Source organism: Urocitellus parryii, chromosome 3, assembly GCF_045843805.1.
Source record: "Urocitellus parryii isolate mUroPar1 chromosome 3, mUroPar1.hap1, whole genome shotgun sequence".
Classification (NCBI taxonomy): domain Eukaryota; kingdom Metazoa; phylum Chordata; class Mammalia; order Rodentia; family Sciuridae; genus Urocitellus; species Urocitellus parryii.
In genome coordinates, this window is record NC_135533.1 from 215,567,680 (window position 1) to 215,586,610 (window position 18,931).

General features: G+C 54.4%; 2 protein-coding genes across 3 annotated transcripts; one reads left to right on the forward strand and one right to left on the reverse strand.

The window, feature by feature from the left end:
- Nucleotides 1-1,001: 1,001 nt before the first annotated feature.
- Saxo5 (stabilizer of axonemal microtubules 5) lies at nucleotides 1,002-10,599 on the reverse strand. The gene is made up of 10 exons (XM_026414931.2): nucleotides 10,507-10,599; nucleotides 5,047-5,106; nucleotides 4,332-4,905; nucleotides 3,325-3,428; nucleotides 3,139-3,239; nucleotides 2,796-2,908; nucleotides 2,607-2,716; nucleotides 2,158-2,359; nucleotides 1,648-1,733; nucleotides 1,002-1,226 (listed from the first exon to the last, which is right to left on the reverse strand). The coding sequence occupies exons 1-10, from the start codon at nucleotides 10,597-10,599 to the stop codon at nucleotides 1,002-1,004; spliced, it is 1,668 nt and encodes a 555-aa protein (XP_026270716.2).
- A 2,385-nt stretch (nucleotides 10,600-12,984) lies between these two features.
- Pex11g (peroxisomal biogenesis factor 11 gamma) lies at nucleotides 12,985-18,931 on the forward strand. 2 transcript variants are annotated; one of them, XM_026414966.2, is made up of 5 exons: nucleotides 12,985-13,062; nucleotides 14,472-14,660; nucleotides 16,079-16,257; nucleotides 17,807-17,869; nucleotides 18,333-18,931. In XM_026414966.2, the coding sequence occupies exons 1-5, from the start codon at nucleotides 13,003-13,005 to the stop codon at nucleotides 18,565-18,567; spliced, it is 726 nt and encodes a 241-aa protein (XP_026270751.2). In that variant the 5' UTR covers nucleotides 12,985-13,002; the 3' UTR covers nucleotides 18,568-18,931. The 2 variants fall into 2 exon arrangements, with proteins under 2 accessions (XP_026270751.2, XP_026270752.2); XM_026414967.2 differs by lacking the exon at nucleotides 12,985-13,062 and adding an exon at nucleotides 13,628-13,911.

Here is an 18,931-nt window from a genome sequence, read left to right on the forward strand (position 1 = left end):
GTGTGGGACTATCTATGAGTGCAGCCAAAAGGGCCATCCTGTTCCTGTAGGGTCCCTTGCTGTGCAAACGAAAGCCTGGCCTCCAAGAGCTGATGCCGAGGGGGGAGAGGGCACCTGACCAGGCTCAGGGTTGGCTCCTTGTGGCTGCTGGACGGGGCGCCTTGGTCTTTGGAGGTCTGGCCCCAGGTTCATTCTTTGAAACAGGATTATAACAGCCTACAGCTTGGCCACGAAGGCCCATGCTATTCCAGGTAGAAGTCACTTCTTCACCAGACCCCAGACCCTAAAGGTCAGGCGCTGTCCAAGGTACTGGTCGCTCGGGGGCTTTAGGGCCTGACTCCACCATTTTTCCTTCTGACCTTCTGACCTTCTGACTTTCGGTTGGCTGCACACCTGCCTCCTGGGACCTCACTGTGTCCTTGTGGCTTTTTTTTTGTTTGTTTGTTTTTTCCTGGGTGCTGCTCTGATCTAAGGGCTGGTCATGTGGCCCACCAGGGCACCGCTCAGCTTCCCGTCAGTTGTAAGGATCTCATGAGAGATTTGCTCTTTTGCTCTATTTTACAGATGAGGCTCACAGGGGTTAAGGTAACAGTGACTCTCACTAGGAAAAGACGGTTTACAGAATTATGTCCTGGGGCAAGCTAGATGCTCTGGGCAGGTGTAGATCAGTTGCTAGGAAATGGGGTCCAGCAAGATTAACCCCAGTTTCCCCATAAAGTTTGGGGAAGTCAGGACCTGGAGGAGTCAGGATGTGGATCGTGTCCATCGGGGCCCAGGAGCCTGCATCCTCAACCCCCACCCCAATGCCTGTCACACACTGTGACTCTATACTCTCACATCATTCAGAGTAACCCCAAGGTTTGCCGATGTGTCTGGTCAGGCATGGAACGCATGAGACATTCTCTCCTGTGTGGTTCCTTCCTCTGGTCCCCACTCATCCGAGCATCCTCTTTAACAGACGACTCATGGAATGGGACAGGATGCCATCAAGGTGACATTTACTACTGGCTGGGGCATGGGTACATAGGCATCTGTGGGGCCTGAGGATCTACCTCCCTGCGCCTGCAGCCCAGCTGGCGAGGTGTGCCCAGGGGCACGTGGCTTTCCTGGAAATTCATCATCTTCAGTACTACTGGGCCTTGGTACTTGAAGGGAAAGTCAACCTGGTAGTTGGTTGAGAGGAAGCGCTGTCCACCCAGCGGGGGCTCCAGGTGGCTGTGTTTGCACTGTGAAGTCAGGGTGGATGGTTTGGGAGGGCAGCCTGTTGAATCGACCTATTCTGGCCACCCTGTGGGCCCTGGACCACCCTGGGGTCATCAAAGAGTGGGAACAGGCTCAGCCAGTTTGGGCTGGTGACTGGTTTCTGGGGAGGTGGGCAAAAGGGGCCCCAGTCTTGACTGACCCAGGTACTGGAGAGAAACCAGGGGTGCCCCTGGAATGACGTCAGGGCTGGGGTGATCCCAGGTGACTCTGAGTTAGTCCCCTCAGCTTGAGATTTAACTCTGGCTGGTGAAATGAAGATACCCCCGAATTGATGCTGACCTGACCCTGGCGGTGAGCTAGGGGTGACCCTGACCAGGCTGTGACCCCAGTGGACTTGACACTAACCCGGAGTCCACACTGATTTGGACCCCTCCCCCGTCTCACCTTCTGTAACAACTCTTGGGTCACCAGGGCTTTAGCTCTTCCGTGCGGCTTCAGCATCTTCTGGTTCATGGTTAGAAAATCGAACTCTGGAGATGTGGAAGGGGGCGGCCAAGGAGACGAGGCCTCGGTGATGTGACGGACTGAGGTGCGTGTGGGGGAGGGCTCAGAGGCCAAGCTCTAAGGTTGGCCTGGGGGTGGGGCAGGCCCGTCCAGATGAACTCGGGACAAGACCAGGTAGGGCAGGCTCCCGAGGAGCTAGAGTCCTACAGGAGGAGGGGCTTGCGGGAGGTAAGGGAAGACAAGAAAAGGGACAGGAAGCAGATGGTTGTGCCAGGGGGGACAGGGGGAGGGAGGGCCAAGGCTACCGGGGGTGGGGCAGCCCAGGGGTGGGTTGGAGGCCTAGTCAATTCTGGGTGGGATTAAGCCTTAGGTGGCAGAGCCACAGCTGTCAACCAGGGCAGAGCTGTGACCGGGAGGGGCTTTCTAGAGGGGGAAGGACCACTCCCTCACCACAGGTGCCCTTGGGTAGGTTGCTCTGGGTCAATTGGGGGCTGGGGATCTTCTGTGACCCCTCCACATGCTGGGGGCAATAATAGGAGCCCGTGGTGGTCTGGAAAAAGTGTCCCAGCAGCTTCTCCTCTCCTAGGATCACATGGCTCTTCAAATTCTCGTGGGTCATGTGGCGGCCAGGTGGTTGGGTGCTTGGTGGTACCTGTGGGACCCACAGGAAGCTCCCATGTCCTCCCATGGGTGGCCCTGGAGGCTCCCTCCCCCTCTGGACAGAGCCAGTGAGGCTGGGAGGTGTGAAGTGACTTGCCCTAGATCGTACAAATGGACCCCAGAGACCTTGGCATGTGTGTCCAGCTCACATCCATCTCAGGGCCTTTGCACCTGCTATTTGCTCTGCCTTTTAAGTCTTTTTCCCTCATGAGCCCTGGCACCTCTCCCTACTCACTGACCTGGCCATGGAAGAACTGCATGGAGGTGCTGAGGCTGCCGGGGCCCGGGTGCCAATTTCCTTTCAGGATGTGGGACTTGGGAGTCTGATCCCCATGAAGAACAAAAGGCTCTGTCAGTGATAGAGCAGGAGCTGAGCAGCCGGGGAAAGCTGCCGAGGGAGCTGGAGCGGGGCAGGGAGAAGTTCTCACCTGGCTCCCGGGCGTAGAAGTGGTCGGTCACAGTGGTCCTGCCGTGGAAGAGGCCGTCTCCAGGACGAATATTCACCTGGTGGATGTGAGTGGCGGCCTGAGCCTTGTCGTACCTGTGGGTAAGGAAGCGGGGATGCAACTCCCAGGAAAGGGGAGGAGGGCAACTGCCCAATGGTCAAGCCAGAACGCCCTAACAGTGGATGAGCTGGCCCATCAGTGGGACCTTCCAGCCCAGGATGGAGGCCTTGAAAGCAACTGTTTTAGGAACCTGAGTGGCACCCCCACGTGCTGTGGCGAGCCACGGTCCATATTGGAGCAGGGGAAGGTAGTGGTCCTTTGGTACCTGTCTGGGGGCAGCCCCTGGGGCCTATGGGTCTGTTTCAGGTCTGAAGACATGAGCCCATAGCCCAGCTTGCAGTCTCCAAGTTGCACAGAGGAGGAGGCCTGTGGACAGAGAGGGATGGAAGGCCAAGGCCACCCAGCCCCCATGGCTGCCCTCCCCAGCAAGCCCGGCCCAGCCTTGATTTACCCTCCTACACATTAAGGCAGGTGAGCCCGGCAGGGCCTGGAACTCTCTCTGGTAGGAGGTCCCTTGTTGTTTCTTGTAGCCCCACTTGAGGGTGTTGGGACCACCTGTGGAGGGGAAGAGGAGGTGGGAGAGAGAGGGCAGTGGGATGGATTCCCTGCAGCCTCAGGCCCCCTGGGATCTGATTCCTTGCCTGGGAAGGAAGGTAGGCAGCTCTGACCAGTCCAGAAAACACCAGGATAATAAAGGCAACAGCACCACGAATAACCACCAAGTCCTGAGCCCGGCTCTAGGGTTAGTGCTCTGCACTGCCTTCTTGGGCCTGTTACCTCCTTGTCTTACAGCCTGCCTGAAGTTCAGAGTGGCGAGCAACTTACTTGAAGTCACAAAAACTAGGGGCCAGAACTAAGAGTCAAATTCAAGTCTGACAATCCTCGAGTCCAGCTTGGAGGGACTCTGATTCCTGATGTCCACGGGAAGGACCCCTGGAGTGACAGAATTGGAAAATCACACAGATGGTGGCTAACATGGTTCCACCTGCCAGCTACCCCGCGCAGCTTGGGCTCCTTCAGCTCCACCAGCTCCTGTGAGGTTGGGCCCTGTGATCATACCCATTTTGCAGATGAGAAAAGTAAAGCTTGCGGAGGCCAATTTGCTCCTAGTTACTAAGGCCGTAAAGGCTGGGGGTTAGGTAGGCAACTCAGCAGATTTGTCTGACCTCAAACTAGCATTGGGGACTTCTCTCTGGAGAGAATCCACTCCACGGAGGCAGAAACCGAGGCTCCGGGAGATTGCAGGTTTTCGGAGCCTGGTACTACTGACCGTGGGACTGTCGACTCCCTTTCCGCAGGCGGCCTGCTCTGCCCACCGTGGGATGCTTAGCAGCTTCCCTGGCTTCTACCCGCTGCCCGCTAGCGGCACGCTCAGCCTCAGGGGTGACAACCAACAAGGTTTCCAGACGTGGCCAAGTTTTCCCTCAAATCGCTCCGGGGGCCCCGGCGCGCGCTCACCGAGGTGGTGGCAAGGCGCGCGCGGCGGCGGGCACGCGTCGTGAGGCGGGTAGAGCTCCTGATGCGTGGTGGGCGGGACGCGCAGATGGTCTCGGTCTCCCTGCGGCAGCGAGTCGCGGTCGAAGATGAGGCGCGCGCCGCGTATCAGCTCGCGGGCGTGCGCGGGCTGCTCGGGCCAGCCGTAGGCGGCGCGCGCGTTGGAGAAGCTGACGCCGGTGCGCTCGTCCGCGTGCATGCGCAGGTTGCTGGACTGCAGGGCGAGCGTGCGCTCCCGCGTCTCCTCCGGGGGCTGCACCTCCCGTGGAGTGAACTCGCGGTGCATCTCCGACACCTGCTCCGGTCCGGCCCGGCGCGCGTCGCGTGGGAAGAGCGCTGAGAGTGGAGGCGGCGCCCTCGGCTGCTTCGGGGTGGGGCTCGGGTGGGCCGGGAAGTCCCGGTGCATCGTGGACTGCATGACGCCCCGGTGCAGCCGGGGGTCCGGCCCCAGTGCGAAGTGCGAGGCCTTGAGGAAGTCCAGTTGGGACATCGGGCACGGCAGGAGGGCGCTTGCTGCTAGCACCGGACATTGTGCCACCTGCGAGGGGGCAAAGACACGAGACTGAGCAAGTGGCCACCAAGGACAATGCTGCCTTTGACTCCTTTCCTGACACCAAGCACTCCGCTGGGGGAGGGTGGGGGGTGGCGGACACCAGAATACAGGCCCAGCTGTGCCTACCTCCAGGGAAAGTGGAGGGATGATCATTCGGTTGGTGCCTGCCGTGTGCCAGGCACTGTTCTAGGCCCGGGGAGGGGCAGGTACATCAGTTAACTATCCAGATCAAGAATCTATACGTAAGGCTGGGGATGTGGCTCAAGCTGGGATGTGGCTCAAGCGGTAGCGCGCTCGCCTGGCATACGTGCGGCCCGGGTTTGATCCTCAGCACCACGTCCCAACAAAGATGTTGTGTCCGCGGAAACTTACAATCGTAAATAAATATAATAACATCAGCTGCAGTGTACATTTGGTGGTAATGTGGTGGGGGGGAAAGTCGTGCAGGGTAGAGGGATGGGGGTTCGGTGGGTTACAGGTGTTTTGTTTTGTTTTTGTGGTGCGGGAGATGGAACCGAGGCCTCCCTGGTACTAGACAAACCCTCTACACTGAGCTACACCCCAGTCCAGGGTTGCAGTTTTAAGCAGGGCTCACATCCCCTAGATGACTGCTGGTTAACTATCTGACAAAGCTGGAAAGGAGAAACTTGAGTATCTAGGGGGAAGAGCATCCCAGGCAGAGGGAACAGAAAGTGTGAAAGCCCAGAGACACATAAGGTGAATGAATGAAAACACCATAGCCAATGAGATGGGAATGGGCCCCAGGTCCTGCAAGATCCTGGTGAGAACCTCATTTTCTCAGTATGAAGTTGGGTGTTGGCAGTAGGGTTTAGAACACTATTATGGGGGAAAGTGTCTATCCACAGCTAGTATGTATGGGATTTTCACTTTGCACCCATTTTAATACACTGGACCCTGTGAGGTGGGTTTTAGCCTTGGCTTCATATATGACACTGAGACTCAGGGAGGTGGCCATTTGCCTAGGATTTGAAACCAGGACTGATTCTGATTCTAGAACCTAATATTAACCCCTGCATTCCATGTGCGTCTCACACAGGAACCCCTCTTCTCATCCTCAGCCACGGCTCCTCTCCTTCCCACCTGGGCCCACTCTCGTCCTGCTCGACCCCAGCCCTGCAGCCCCTGCGACTGTCTTGTTGAAGCAGCACGTGCTCCTTCTGTGTCTGCAGCCGTCAGGGCCCTACCGCTTCCCCTCGGGCTCCTCCTGTCTCCCGGCTGCCGGAGGGTCAGACACCTTCCCCTTCCCTTCCTTCTCCGACCTTCAACTTCAGACTCGCAGCCCCTCCACTCAGCCACTTGGGGCTTTCTTGTCTTTCTAAAATAGTTTATGGGAGTCTGACAACTAGGATTGCTGGCCAGGTAGTTTTGAGTATCCTTCCATGTAGGGACAGGGACAAGGACAGAGACCTACCTCAAGAGATGACATGGGAGCTAAGGAATCCTGCACTTGGCCACAGGTGGGACTCTTGGACTCCTTCCGTCCCAGATCTTCCAGAGGACACTCAAGTGGTCCTTCCAAGGGCTCCATCCAAGTGTGGTCTGGCTCAGCCCATTGTGACCAAGAGCTTCCCCTGACCATTCTGTCACAATGGTCCTCTGGCACCCCTGGAGGCAGGCGGTGGGGACCTGGCTCTCAACCCTGCTTCCTGAGGCTTTTAGACATGACTTCTTGGAGCCTCATGAGAGTTAGAACCCACTGAGGAGGATTCGGGCAGAGGAATGGTCGGGGGAGAGTTGAAGGACGCTGAACTTGGTTCTGTGCTGGATGCATTTGTTGGTTGGACTTTTTTTTCTTTTTTCTTTTTTAACGCTGCTGGGGATGGAACCCAGGGCCTCACACCTATTAGGTAGACAAGCATTCACCCCATACCCAGTGGTTGGAAATTTTACTTTTTTTTTTTTTTTTTTGAGATGATCAGACAAATAAAAATAATATACAATACAACAGCATAACAATATGGTACTGTATAGTTGAAAGTTGCTGTGCTGGGGAATCAAACCTAGGGCTTCCCCCGTGCTAGGCAAATACCCTTCCACTGAGCTATGCCCCCAGCCAGAGAGTAGATTTTAAATGTTCTCACCACAAAAACTGTGTGAGATAATGCCTATGTTAATGGGCTTGAGGAGGTCATTGCCCAGCATGCACATGCATCCAAACACCGTGCTGTGTTCCTATGAACAGTGTATAAAACCCACTGTGCGTGCCTGTATCCCAGCACTAAGAGGGCTGAAGCAGAAGGATCATTTGAACCCGGAGTTCAAGGCCTGCCTGGGTAATTTAATGAAACCCTATATCTAAAATTGTTTTTAAAAATTAATGAATTTAGGGCTGGGAATGTGGCTCAGGCGGTAGCACGCTCGTCTGGCATGCGTGCGGCCCAGGTTCGATCCTCAGCACCACATACCAACAAAGATGTTGTGTCCGCCGAGAACTAAGAAATAAATATTAAAAATTCTCTCTCTCTCTCTCTCTCTCCTCTCTCACTCTCAAAAAAAAAAAAAATAGTGAATTTAAAAATATAAGGGCAGGGCTGGGGTTGTGGCTCCATGGTAGAGCACTTGCCTAGCATGTGTGAGGCATTGGGTTCGATTCTCAGCACCACATACAAATACATAAAATAAAGGTCCATCAACAGCTAAGAAATTTTTTAAAAAATTAAAATAAAAATACAAGGGCTGGGGGTGTGGCTCAGTGGTAGAGGGCTTGCCTAGCATGTGTGAGGCACTGGGTTTGATTCTCAGCATTGCATATAAAAATAAAGGTCCATTGACAACTCGAAAATATTTTTAAAAAGGGAGGGGGAGGCCAGGAGCAGTGGTGCATGCCTGTCATCCCATTGGTTGGGGAGGCTGAGGCAGGAGAATTGCAAGTTTGAGGCTAGCCTCAGCAACTTAGTGAGAACCTGTCTCAAAAAAAAAAAAAAAAAAAAAAAAGGAATGTGGATGTAGTTCAGTGGTAAGCACCCCTGGGTTCAGTCCCCAGGACTGAGGGAGAAAACACACAAGAAAGGCAAGAGAGATTTGGGAAACGATAGAAATGTTCTGTATTTGAATGTTATGGTAGATTATATAACTGTACACTTGCTGAAACTCATTAAGCTGTATACTTAAAATGGTGAATTTTTGCCAGGCGTGGTGACACACACCTATAATCGCAACTGCTTGGGAGGCTGAGTCAGGAGGGGATTGCAAGTTCAAAGCCAGCCTCAGCAAAAGCAAGGTGCTAAGCAACTCAAGTGAGACTCTGTCTCTAATTAAAATATAAAATAGGGCTGGGGATGTGGCTCAGTGGTCAAGTGCCCCCTGAGTTCAATCCCTAGTACCCCCAAAAGAGAAAAAAAGGGGAATTTTATTGTATATAAATTGAAATTTTTTTTGGGGGGGGGTACTGGGGATTGAACAGAGGGGTGCTCAATCACTAAGCCACATCCCCAGCCCTTTTAATACTTTATTTAGAGACAGGTCTACTTGAGTAGTTTAGGGTCTTGCTGATGCTGGCTTTGAACTCAAGATCCTCCTGCCTCAGTCTCCTGAGCTGCCAGGATTACAGGTGTGCACCATCACGCCCAGTTGACTGAGAAATTAAAAGCATCAAAACCAAAACCAAATAACGATGTCAGAGTGGCGAAGCTGACGCAGTTCGCGATGGCTCCTTCTCACTGAATTCAGGCTAATCATCATTTTGCCCCCTGGGTTGAGGTCCGAGCACCTGCTGCCAGCTCCTGGCTTTGGTCCAGCCAGACGGCTGCAATTCATACTTCAGCCTAGTCCTGCTGCCTGCTGGGAAAAGGAGGGTCTGGGAGGCAGATCTGGAGCTCACAGGAAGCCGCCGGGATTGAGGTCATTCTGTTACTGCGCATCTTAATCGTTTTTCAGGAAGAAGTTGGAGGAATGCAGCAAGACTAAATCTGTGAAGGATTAGCAAGGTTCTCCTTAGGGGGAGGGGGTCCGTCACCCACGTTCCTGCTCTGCCTGGGTTCAGATGTGATCGCTGAGCGGGCTTGTTTTGTCTTGCCCTCCCAGGGTCACAGAGTGGCCTTGTCTGATGCAGGCATTCCATGGGATTGTTGATGTTGAGCAGGAGGATGTTGGCTGGGGCCCAGCTGTGACGGCCAGACTAGTGCCTAGCAACACCAAGGCCAGCTGTGAAGGCCAGGCCAGCTTGAATCTCTTTCTCCAAGGTCAAGTTCAGCTCGAACCAGATGGCGGGTGCTGGGAAGGCTGGGCAGTGCCTGCAAAGCTCGCTGATGTGTCTCGGGTGCCTGCAACAGGGCCTGGTACCCAGCAGCTGCCCAGAGAAATGCACTGTGGTATCACAAAGTCGCGGGTTCCTGCATGGGCTTGAGAGAAAGGATCCCCCAATTGTGCATCAGCAGAAACTCGAGGCCTCCTTCCTTCTGCCTGCTTCCATCTTGGCTCGGATCTTTTTCTGCTGCAGAAACAGTGACCCCAATTACAGAAGGATGATGCACACAAACTCCCCTGCACTCAAGTCTTACTAGGGACTGGCACTGGTTGGATGTGGGAGTTAAAATTATTTTTTCTTGTGGGGCTGGGTGGGGTGTAGCTCAATGGTGGAGCGCTTGTCTAGCATAAGCCAGGCCTGGTGCACTGCTTGGGCTGTTGTGGGGAAGTCAGGGTCTTAGATGAGCAAGAACAGGGGCTGCTGAAGGAGGGGGCTGTAGAAATAGATGGGTTCCAGGGATCTTTTCTTTGGGGCAGGGGTACCAGGGATTGAATGCAAGGGGCATTTGATCACTGTGCCACATCCCCAGCCCTCTTTTGTATTTTATTTAAAGACAGGGTCTCACTGAGTTGCTTAGCGCCTCGCTTTTGCCCGAGACTGGCTTTGAACTTGAGGTTCTCCTGCCTCAGCCTCCCGAGCTGCTGGGATGACAGGTGTGCACCACGGCGCTCAGCCAGGGATCTTGTTTTTTGGAAGAGTACTGGGGACTGGATTGGGCTGGACCTTCCCATACCAACCGAATCTCCAGTTTGACCATTTAGGTTCTGGTCATGCCACCGAGGTGAGTTCCTGGGTTGTGCTGAATGATGTCACATAAGGATTCAGGATGTGGTCCTACGGATGGGCATTTAGATTACGGCCAAAATGCTTCTAACTGGGCATTTACTTGTTGCCATTCCCTCCCAGCTCTAGCTGTGGCGAGTTCCAACCACATGCCTGTAGTTGGGAGTGGACAAGTTCTCCCGGGGCCATATGGAGTGTGAGAAGAGAGCTGAGCCCTGCAAGCAATCCCACTCATGGAGAACCACTCTGTGCCAGGACAGACCAACGTCATTGCCCTGGTGGAGTTCATGATCTGTGGAGGAGAGACAGGCAACTAGAAAAATAAAAAGAACACGTAGTTTGTTTTTTAAAAAATTTAAAAAAAATTTTTAGTTATCAATGAATCTTTTATGTATCTCTATGTAGAGCCGAGGATCAAACCCAGGACCTCACCCTCGCCAGGCAAGTGCTCTCCCACCGAGCCACACTCCAGCCTGCATTTGGCTTTGATGGCTGCTGTGGTTTGGGAGCTGCTCGTGCGTCCTGTAAGGGCCCACCTTATTGCAGGCTTGGCGGGCAGGGCAGCGCGATTGGGGGCTGCTGGGCCCTTTGGCAGTTGGGGCTTGGGGGACCCCTGGGTCCTTGGGCATGTCGTCTGAAGGGAGTTCTTGTGGGATTCTTGGTCGTTCTCCGGGGAGAGTTGTCTTGAAAGGAGCAAGCCTGGCGCCTCCCATCCTCTGGCCTCCAGCCAAGGCCATTGCCACGATGTGATGTCACTGAGTACAGAGCCAGTGCCTGGCCCTGAACCTCAAAGCTTAAAAAAGACCCCTCTTCTATGATGCAGATGATTAATTCGATAATGCTAAAGGCCGAGGAGGATGAAACCGCAGGTGTGATCAGGCAAGCTCTCCTGAGAAAATGACATTCAGGGGACATTCAGAGGAGGGCAGCATGGGAGCCACGCAGTGTCTGGGCCAAGGGAACAGCAGGGCAAAGTCCTGCGGCAAGAATGTGCAGTCATACATGTCCTTAGGGTAGCGGGTGAAGTTCTGAGATGGTGCACTCCGCGTGGACAACAGTTGGGTGGTTCTTCAGAAAGTTATGCCTGTCATCCCAGGAGGCTGAGGCAGGAGAATTGCAAGTTTGAGGCCAGCCTCTGCATCTTAGCAAGGCCCTCAGAAACTTAGAACCTGCCTCAAAATAAAAAGCCTTGGGGATGCATCTCAGGGGTAAAGCTCTCCTGGGTTCCCTCCCAGCACCTCACATACACAGAGCAATTCCACTCCTAGATAAATACCCGAAGGAACTGAAAGAAAGTAGTCAAGCATGGACTTGGCATGAATGTTCACAGCAGTTCTGTTCATAATAACCAAAAGGTGGAAACAGCCCAAATGTTCACCAATGATGGGTGGAGAAGCAAAATGTGGTATAACCATCCAGTGGAATATTATTCAGCCTCATAAAAGAATGAAACTCTGGACCATGCTACAGTGTTGATGAACTTTGAAAATGTTACACTCCATGAAAGAAGCAGTACACAAATGGTCATCGTGTTGGGCAGCTTGCCAGGACTGTAACAAAATACTTGAGTCAACTTGTAAAGAGGAAAGGTTTCTTTTGGCTTATGGTTTCAGGGGTTTCAGTTCATGGTTATTTGGCGCCATTGGTCTGGGTGACATAGCAATGTCATGGTGGGAGCATGTGGCAGAGGAGGACTGTTCACCTCATGGTGGCCGGGAAGCAGAAAGATAGAGAGGAATGGGAGGGTTCCAATGTCCCTTCCCAGGGCATGCCCCCAATGACCTAATTTAGGCCCCACCCCTTAAAGGTTCCATCACCTCCCAATAGTACCACAGGCTGGTGACTAAACCCTCAACACAGAAGCCTTTGGGGACACCTCTCCAAACCATAGCAGTCACATATTGTCTGATTCCACTTATATGAAATATCAAGAATAGGTAATATGAATAGAAAAAGCAGACTAGTGGTCACCAGGACCAGGGACTATTTCGCATGACTGCTTAATAGGACCACGGTGCTGAGCAAGAAAAATAATTTTCCTTCCACCCTTAGTTCTAAGCTGAGATGGACCCTGTAACAAAAGAATCAACTGGAGAGAAGTAAACATTAACACGGGTATCTCAGGCATAGATGGGCGACACCCAGAAAAATGTCATTCTCAAGAGGTGGGTTGGGACTCTGATTTATAAGGCATCATCAACCAGGAACAGTGAATTTTTAGAGAGGTGACAAGACAAGGGAGAAGGACTTGAGTCTCTTGTGGTGGCAAATTATGGGTAGAAAGATAAATGGCAGCTAAAGGACAGTTAGCAAAGTTTGTTAAATAGAGTCCTCTGGTGCATAAGGACCAAAGACGTCTGTAGTGATGGACTCTTGTCCCTCCTGGTAGAGTGGGAGGACACCTTTGTAAACTTATCTTCCTTTCAGGAAAAGAGTGGGAGGGCAGAGAGTTTTCCTGTGTGCTTTTGTCTTTAGCTCAAAGGACTCCTCCTGCCAAGGCGGCATGTTTTGTGGTGGCATGTTCTGGTCTCCTCTGAAGGTCTCCTTTGGGACTGATGAAAATACTTTGAAACCAGTGAGGGCAGGTGGGGGCACAATCTGTGAATGTACTAAGTGGCACTGGATTATACATTTTAAAATGGTGGCCTTTACGTTATGTGAACTCCACCTCAAAGAGGGGAAGAAAAAAAAAAGGAAATGGGTGTTCACTTTTTTGAGAAATTTTGGGCGAGCTAATCCATGGTTTTTGCACACAATTTTGAAATGCCCTGTGAGTGGGCAGCTGATCAGGCCGCCATGGGGCAGATGACGGCCAGCTGGCTCATCCGGTCACAGGCCCGGGCGGCACACACGTGGCCGCCAAACTTTGGCAAAGTTGGGTGGAACAGACAAAAGTCCAGATCGGGGACAAAGGGCAGCGGCCGCGCCTGCGCAGAGTGCTCGCGGGCCGCTCGGAAGCTCCTGGGACGCGGTCTAGCCCCGCCCCCTGGCGCGGCGCGCTGACGTCTCGCTGACGTCACGGCGGAGTTGCCATGGCGGCGCTGAACGGTCTGGCGTCGGCGCTGGAGTCTTACAGGGGCCGCGACCGCCTGGTGAGGCTGGGGCCGAGCGGGGCCGGAGGCCACGAGTTCCGTCGAAGTTCAGAGATGGGGCAACAGAGACCAGAGAGGGGACAGGGTCGCTCAGGATCGTTCACTGCCAAGGCCCTGCCTGAGCTAGACCCAAACCACGCCCCCTAAGGGTGGACATACAGGTTGTTCCTGCCAAACCACTGCCTCATTTCCCTCGTGTGAACCCTTGGGATCTGATCAGCCACTGAAGTTAGTTCCTGGGTTGTCCTGACGGTTTTTCTTCTGGGGACTTAGGATGTTGCAGGGCTTCCCCCGTGGCTGGACATTTAGGTTCTGACCACATCCCCTCAAGTTGAGCATTTAGGTTGTTTCAGCCAACTTGGTACCAGGGAGCCCACAATGGCCAGGCCCCTACTGTAACCTAGCCATTGTGGGTTTCATCCAAGTCCCCTGTAGTTTGATCATTTAGATCGTCCCTGCCAACCCATCCTGACTGGACATTTACTAACCAAGCAGATTCCTACATTTGGATATGAGTATCTGACTAGGTCATTGTAGTTGCTTCTTAGATTGCTGTGAATGATCTCAGCATTTAGAATGATTCAGGACTCCCCCTATGTCTGGATTTTTAGGTTCCAACTAATCTTCTCTAATTAAGCGTTAAGGTTTTTCCATCCAAGTCCCTTAGGTTGGACTCTTAGCTTGTCTTGGCAGTCCCTCCTAGGTAGCATGTAGGTTGAACAGGGTGGCGAGGCAGATAGGTTCCAACCAAGTCCCCTATGGGTGAATGGTCAGGTTTTAATACCTCCTAAGTTGGACACTTAAATGGCAGTGTTTTGCCATTACACCTGGGCTCAAAAGGAATTACAGGTAAAGTAATATGTAAAACAACAGGAACTAGCAGTTTCTGAGAAGCAAATGAAATAATGAAAGACATACTGGTGGTGAACCTGATCTCTCTTGTGATCCTCCAAATCACTTATTGAGTGGGCCCTTTGTCACTAAAGTAATTCAAACAAATTACTGTCCTGTTCACTGGGTTGAGACAGGTCACTTGCTCCTAGCTTGCAGCCCAGCTAAGGGCTTTGCCCAGCCAGGGAGATGCAAATGTACATTCCAACCTCCCCCTCCTCTGGCCTGCTGGGCAAGGAGGACCAAGGAGGTGGGAAGTAGTTTTCTTTTCTTTGTTCCCATTACCACTGTCCCCAAAGGCTGTGCCTCTCAGTGACAAGAGCCAGGACTCTTGTTAGACTCTCCTTTTGGACCATTGTCCGGTGGTTTTCCATTTGTCCTGCTTTCCGACTGAGCTTTTGTTGGATGCTTGTTGCTTTTGACTTTTGCACCTTCAGTCCTGCAGGGCCGGGGCCCGAGCGGTTGGTCCAGTGCAGCTCAGGAGCAGGGCCATGTTGATCGCTTCTGGTTTCCCACAGATCCGAACGCTGGGGTACTGCTGCCAGCTGGTTGGCGGAGTCCTGGTTGAACAGTGTCCTGCCAGGTCCGAAGTGGGCACACGCCTGCTGGTGGTGTCGGCCCAGCTCAGCCACTGCAGGACCGTCTTGAGACTCTTTGACGACCTGGCCATGTTTGTCTACACCAAGCAGTACGGCCTGGGGTCAGAGGTAACTGCAGGGGCTGTAGGGAGGGGTCCCCACCCTTGGGAAGCCTGTGGCCTTGGGCTCAGCTGGTGTTTTATGGGCTTGTCCCAAAGGGCTCCCTGTTGGACAGTTTATTATCTTTTAAATTTTACTTTCTATTTTGAGATGATCAGATGTTCTCATTTTAATTTGAATTTTATTATTTTTAATTTTTTTGCAGTGCTGGGGTTGGAACCCAGGGCCTCATACTTGCTAGCAAGAGCTCTTCCACTGAGCTACATCCCCAGCCCTTGATTTAAAAACAAAGCTTGCTTGTTTGTGTGACCCATGAGTATATAATCCACCATGATCTCTGGGACCCCAGAGTTCCTCCTCAGAGGAGCTGTGGTCAGCTCCTCGTCTCCTTGATGAGATTTCCTGTACCTACGCAGGCGCAAGTGTGTTGTTGCTAGTTGGACCGTTTACTCTGTTCTACCACTTATCGTTTCCTCCGAACAGTTCAACTGGGAGGCCAATTCTGATCCCTCCAAACAGGTCTCCTGTTTTCTTTATGGCCATCTGGTATGCTTTGTGCATCTGTTGCTTCTGCACTGAGCCTGCTTGGCTGGGTAACATACAGGTAGTTACTCTGGACTTGGGGGCAGAGGTGCTGGGGGTGGAGCTCAGTGCACAAGGCTCTGGGTTCAAATGCTGCACTGCAAACAGAATAAAAACCCAAAGAACAAACATGTGGGGCAGGTGGCCCAGCATGGGGCAGACGGAGAGCTCCTGGGGGCTCTGTTTCATCTGCCAGGAGGCCAGTCCTTGCTTGAGGAGGAGCGAGGGGCTTCCATCTGCAGTCTGTGATGTGAGGTGCTGAGCTCCTGGGTTTGGGGAGGTGACACAAGCCTTGCACTGTTGTACTGGCCTGGCATGCAGCTGACACTGGGGTGTGGCAGCTGGTGTTCATGTCCCACTGCACCCTCCTCCCCCTGGTCCCTGCATGTGGCCTTCCCTGGCCCCCACCCAGGGTCCTGCATCAGAGAGCCTCAGCTGAGCCCTGTGCAGGAACTGGAAGCCTTCACGAAGGCAGGCTGGTGCAGGTGTGTCCACTTGGCCGAATGTGGGAATCCCCGAGGAACTTAAAATACAGATCCACGGACAACATCCCAGAGCTGGCGTCGCCTGCCATGGAGGCAGGATCCTTAGGGCTGGCGTTGGGGCATGGGCTTTTTAAACCCCCTGGGGATTCCATGGCCCAGCTGAGTTGAGACCTGCTGCTCCGAGCAGAAACGAGCCCTGGGACCCGGGCCGTCCTCATCTGCAGCAGCTGGCCATGGACAACCTCTGGGCCTGGGCATGATCCTGGGACTGTGTTGGGGAGAAATGGTGCCGCGGCCACAGCCCTGAAGTGGGCAGTGTGTGTGTCTGACTGCGGGTCCTTCATCTCCCTGGCGCTGCAGGAGAAGGACGTCTTTGTCCGCTGGCTGTCTGTCCTGGGCAACGTAGCTGACCAGCTCTACTATCCATGTGAGCACGTGGCCTGGGCCGCTGACGCCAAGGTCCTCCGCGTGGACTCTGCCAGATGGTGGACCCTGAGCACTGCCCTCTGGGGTTTCTCCCTGCTCCTGGGGGTTGCCAGGTGAGTGACATCAGCCAGAGGGAGCCCTGTGGTCCCTGGTGGAGTCTCCTCAGCAGGGCTGCGGTGGCATTGGCAGGCTGCCTTGGCCTGAGGGTCTGGTCTCCAGCTCTTGGAGTTTTTCTCTTTTTTGGCCACCCTGCCATGTTTATTTCTAATAATTGCTGTAGTAAATGTAGCTTTAATCAGAAATTGATCATGTCACAGTCCTGCAGTTAGAAGGTCATGTTTCAGCTGGGATCCGACACAGGACTCACTGAGCTAAAGTCAAGGCCTCAGCGGCTGGTCCCACCTTTCCCAGCTTCTAGAGGCACCTGCAGCCCTTGGCTTGTGGCCCCCTCCTCCATCTCCAGGGCCAGCAGCAGCATCTTCCAGATCTCTCTGACCCTGACCCTCCTGCCTCCCTTTTTTGAGGATCCTGTGGTGAAGCTGGGCCCCTTTGATATCTGGGATGACCCCCATCGTAGGGTACTTCATCCTTCCTGCAGCCACACATTCACATGTTCTGGGGACCTCTTGGACAGGGGGCTGTGATTCTGATGACCAGATCCAGGAAGGAGAAGGAACTAGAGAGGCGGACGGCAGGGTGACCTCTCCCTGGACGCTGACTTCTGCTTGCTTTGTCAGCAGAATCCCCAAAGGAACAAGCCAGCCGTTTCCTGACTGCCTTTGTGCTCTGAAAGCTGACGGTTTCTAGAACCTCACAGTAATGGGTTCCTCCTAAATGTGTTCCTCTGCAAATTTGCTGAGACAGTTTGTTCAGAACCCCCTGGCCTAGAGAAGACCTTGAGGAGCAGGGTCCTCAGTCCCCGTGTTAATGATGGCCGAGAAGCCCCAGATCCCTGGAGTGAGGAGGAGCCATCCCTAACCTCTTGAAGGGAGGCTGAACCTTCTTTGTTCTGGGGACAGTGTCTGCATCTGCTGTCACTTGTCCCAGGATGAGGCACATCCTTACCAATGCCCTGACAAGGTGCTAGTTGTCCACAGTCTGGAAACCAGAAAGATCTTCCCCCCCAAAGTAGGCCCCCGTTGCCTGGGCTCGAGCAGCTCCTTCCAGTCTCGTCTTCGTGCTGCCGGCACTCTGTCTCCTCATGTTCTGTTTGGTGGCCGTGGCTACCCCTTGATCTCAGAGGTCCCCTTGAGGTCGCTGTCTGTGGGTGCAGCCCTGCCTGTCTCTCCCTATGTGCTCAGAGACTCCTGGGCCAGGCTCTGGATGTGGCAGAGGCTGTAGGTCAGAGGGGGACTTGGCTCATGGCCTTTCATCCCTGGGCAGGTCCATGGTGTGGCCTGGGCAGCGTGGGGCTGTGTGACCTGTCCTGGGGGCTTCTGAGGCACTGCCAGGGGCGGAGCTCTGCCCTGCAGGCACAGGACCCTTGGTGGCAGGGAAAGGGAAGAGCGCTTGTCCCAGAGCTCAGCAGACTCTGAAGGAACCTGTGGCTGTAGTAACAGGTGGCAGAGGCCCCCCAACCTAGGTGGCCTCGGGGAGCCAGGCCCTGCCCCACCAGGGTACCTGCTGCTCCAGCGGGTCTCCCTCTTGTCTCTGGTGTTCCAGGTCCCTGTGGACGGTGCTGAGGCTGAGGCAGAGGCTGAGGAACCCCATGGCCAGCCTCACCAGGTAAGCCTGGGCCTTGCCGGGAAGGGCCCCGCTGGGCTGCTGGTGATCAGCTATCCCCTCCCTGGCCCGTGTGTGCAGGCCACAGGGCCTCACCTTGGCCTCTGGGTGGGAAGTAGAACCTGCTAGAGCAAGGACCCAGGGCTGGGTGCTCAGGGCTGTGCCCCTGGCTGGGAGGATGATCTCGAGGCAAGATTTTGAGGACAGTAGCCACTGTCACTGTCATATCTTCCTAAAACCCTATAGCCCCCATACCACCTCCCCACCTGTCTTCAGGGAGTCTGGAGTGTGGGTCTGAGGCTGGGGGCTCCCTATGGGGGAGTTGGGGGTCAGACCCTATGGAAGGTCAGGATGGCCTCACCGCCGGCCGTTCCCTCTCACAGGCAGGCTCCGTCCCCTTTCCAGTCTGGGGCCTTCCTGGGGCGAGGGGTTGGGCTGGCTGTGAGTGGCTGCTTTGCTCCCACAGTCGGCTGCCCCAGAGCAAGCAGAGGGCCATCGAGGTGCGGATGCATTCGGAGGTGCTGACGCTCCTCAGCAACCTGGCTGACTTGGCCAACGCCGTGCACTGGCTGCCACCAGGTGTCCTGTGGGCCGGCCGCTTCCCCCCGTGGCTGGTGGGCCTCATGGGCACCATCTCCTCCCTGCTCAGCATCTATCAGGCGGCCCAGGCTAGTGGCCAGCCCGAGGCTGCCAGCCCCTGACGTGGTGTGAGGAGCAGGTGGATGCAGCTGGACCCGATGGAGGGCCCCTTCCCACAGAGCAACCGCCAGCCAGGGGATGCGTCTGTGATTGAGCAGCCCTGGAGCAGGTGCATAGGTAGGGAGGGAAGAGGGGCTGGTATGGGGACCCTCGAATCCCAGCCAGGGCCTTGGTGGGAAAAGCTCTTCTCGGAGGGCCAAATGGGGAAGACCCCAGGACTCCCAAGCCAAGGCAGAGCTTGGAAAGGCCCTGTGTGGGCCTCTGCAGAGCCTTGTGTCTGCTGGCCGGGTCCTATATGCAAATGAAGACAAGCAGGAGAGACACATGCCATGCTTCGAGTGGGACCTTGGGAAAGCTGGAACGAGA

Coding starts and splice junctions, on each gene's coding strand:
- Saxo5 (XM_026414931.2), bottom strand. CDS start 10,599: ATGCCCAAGGACCCAGGGGTCCCCCAAGCCCCAACTGCCAAAGGGCCC. Junction 2,360..2,606: donor TGCAGTTCTTCCATGGCCAG/GTCAGTGAGTAG, acceptor TGGGTCCCACAG/GTACCACCAAGCACCCAACC. Junction 1,227..1,647: donor CCCAAGAGTTGTTACAGAAG/GTGAGACGGGGG, acceptor CTGACTTCACAG/TGCAAACACAGCCACCTGGA.
- Pex11g (XM_026414966.2), top strand. CDS start 13,003: ATGGCGGCGCTGAACGGTCTGGCGTCGGCGCTGGAGTCTTACAGGGGC. Junction 14,661..16,078: donor AGTACGGCCTGGGGTCAGAG/GTAACTGCAGGG, acceptor CTGGCGCTGCAG/GAGAAGGACGTCTTTGTCCG. Junction 17,870..18,332: donor CCCATGGCCAGCCTCACCAG/GTAAGCCTGGGC, acceptor TTGCTCCCACAG/TCGGCTGCCCCAGAGCAAGC.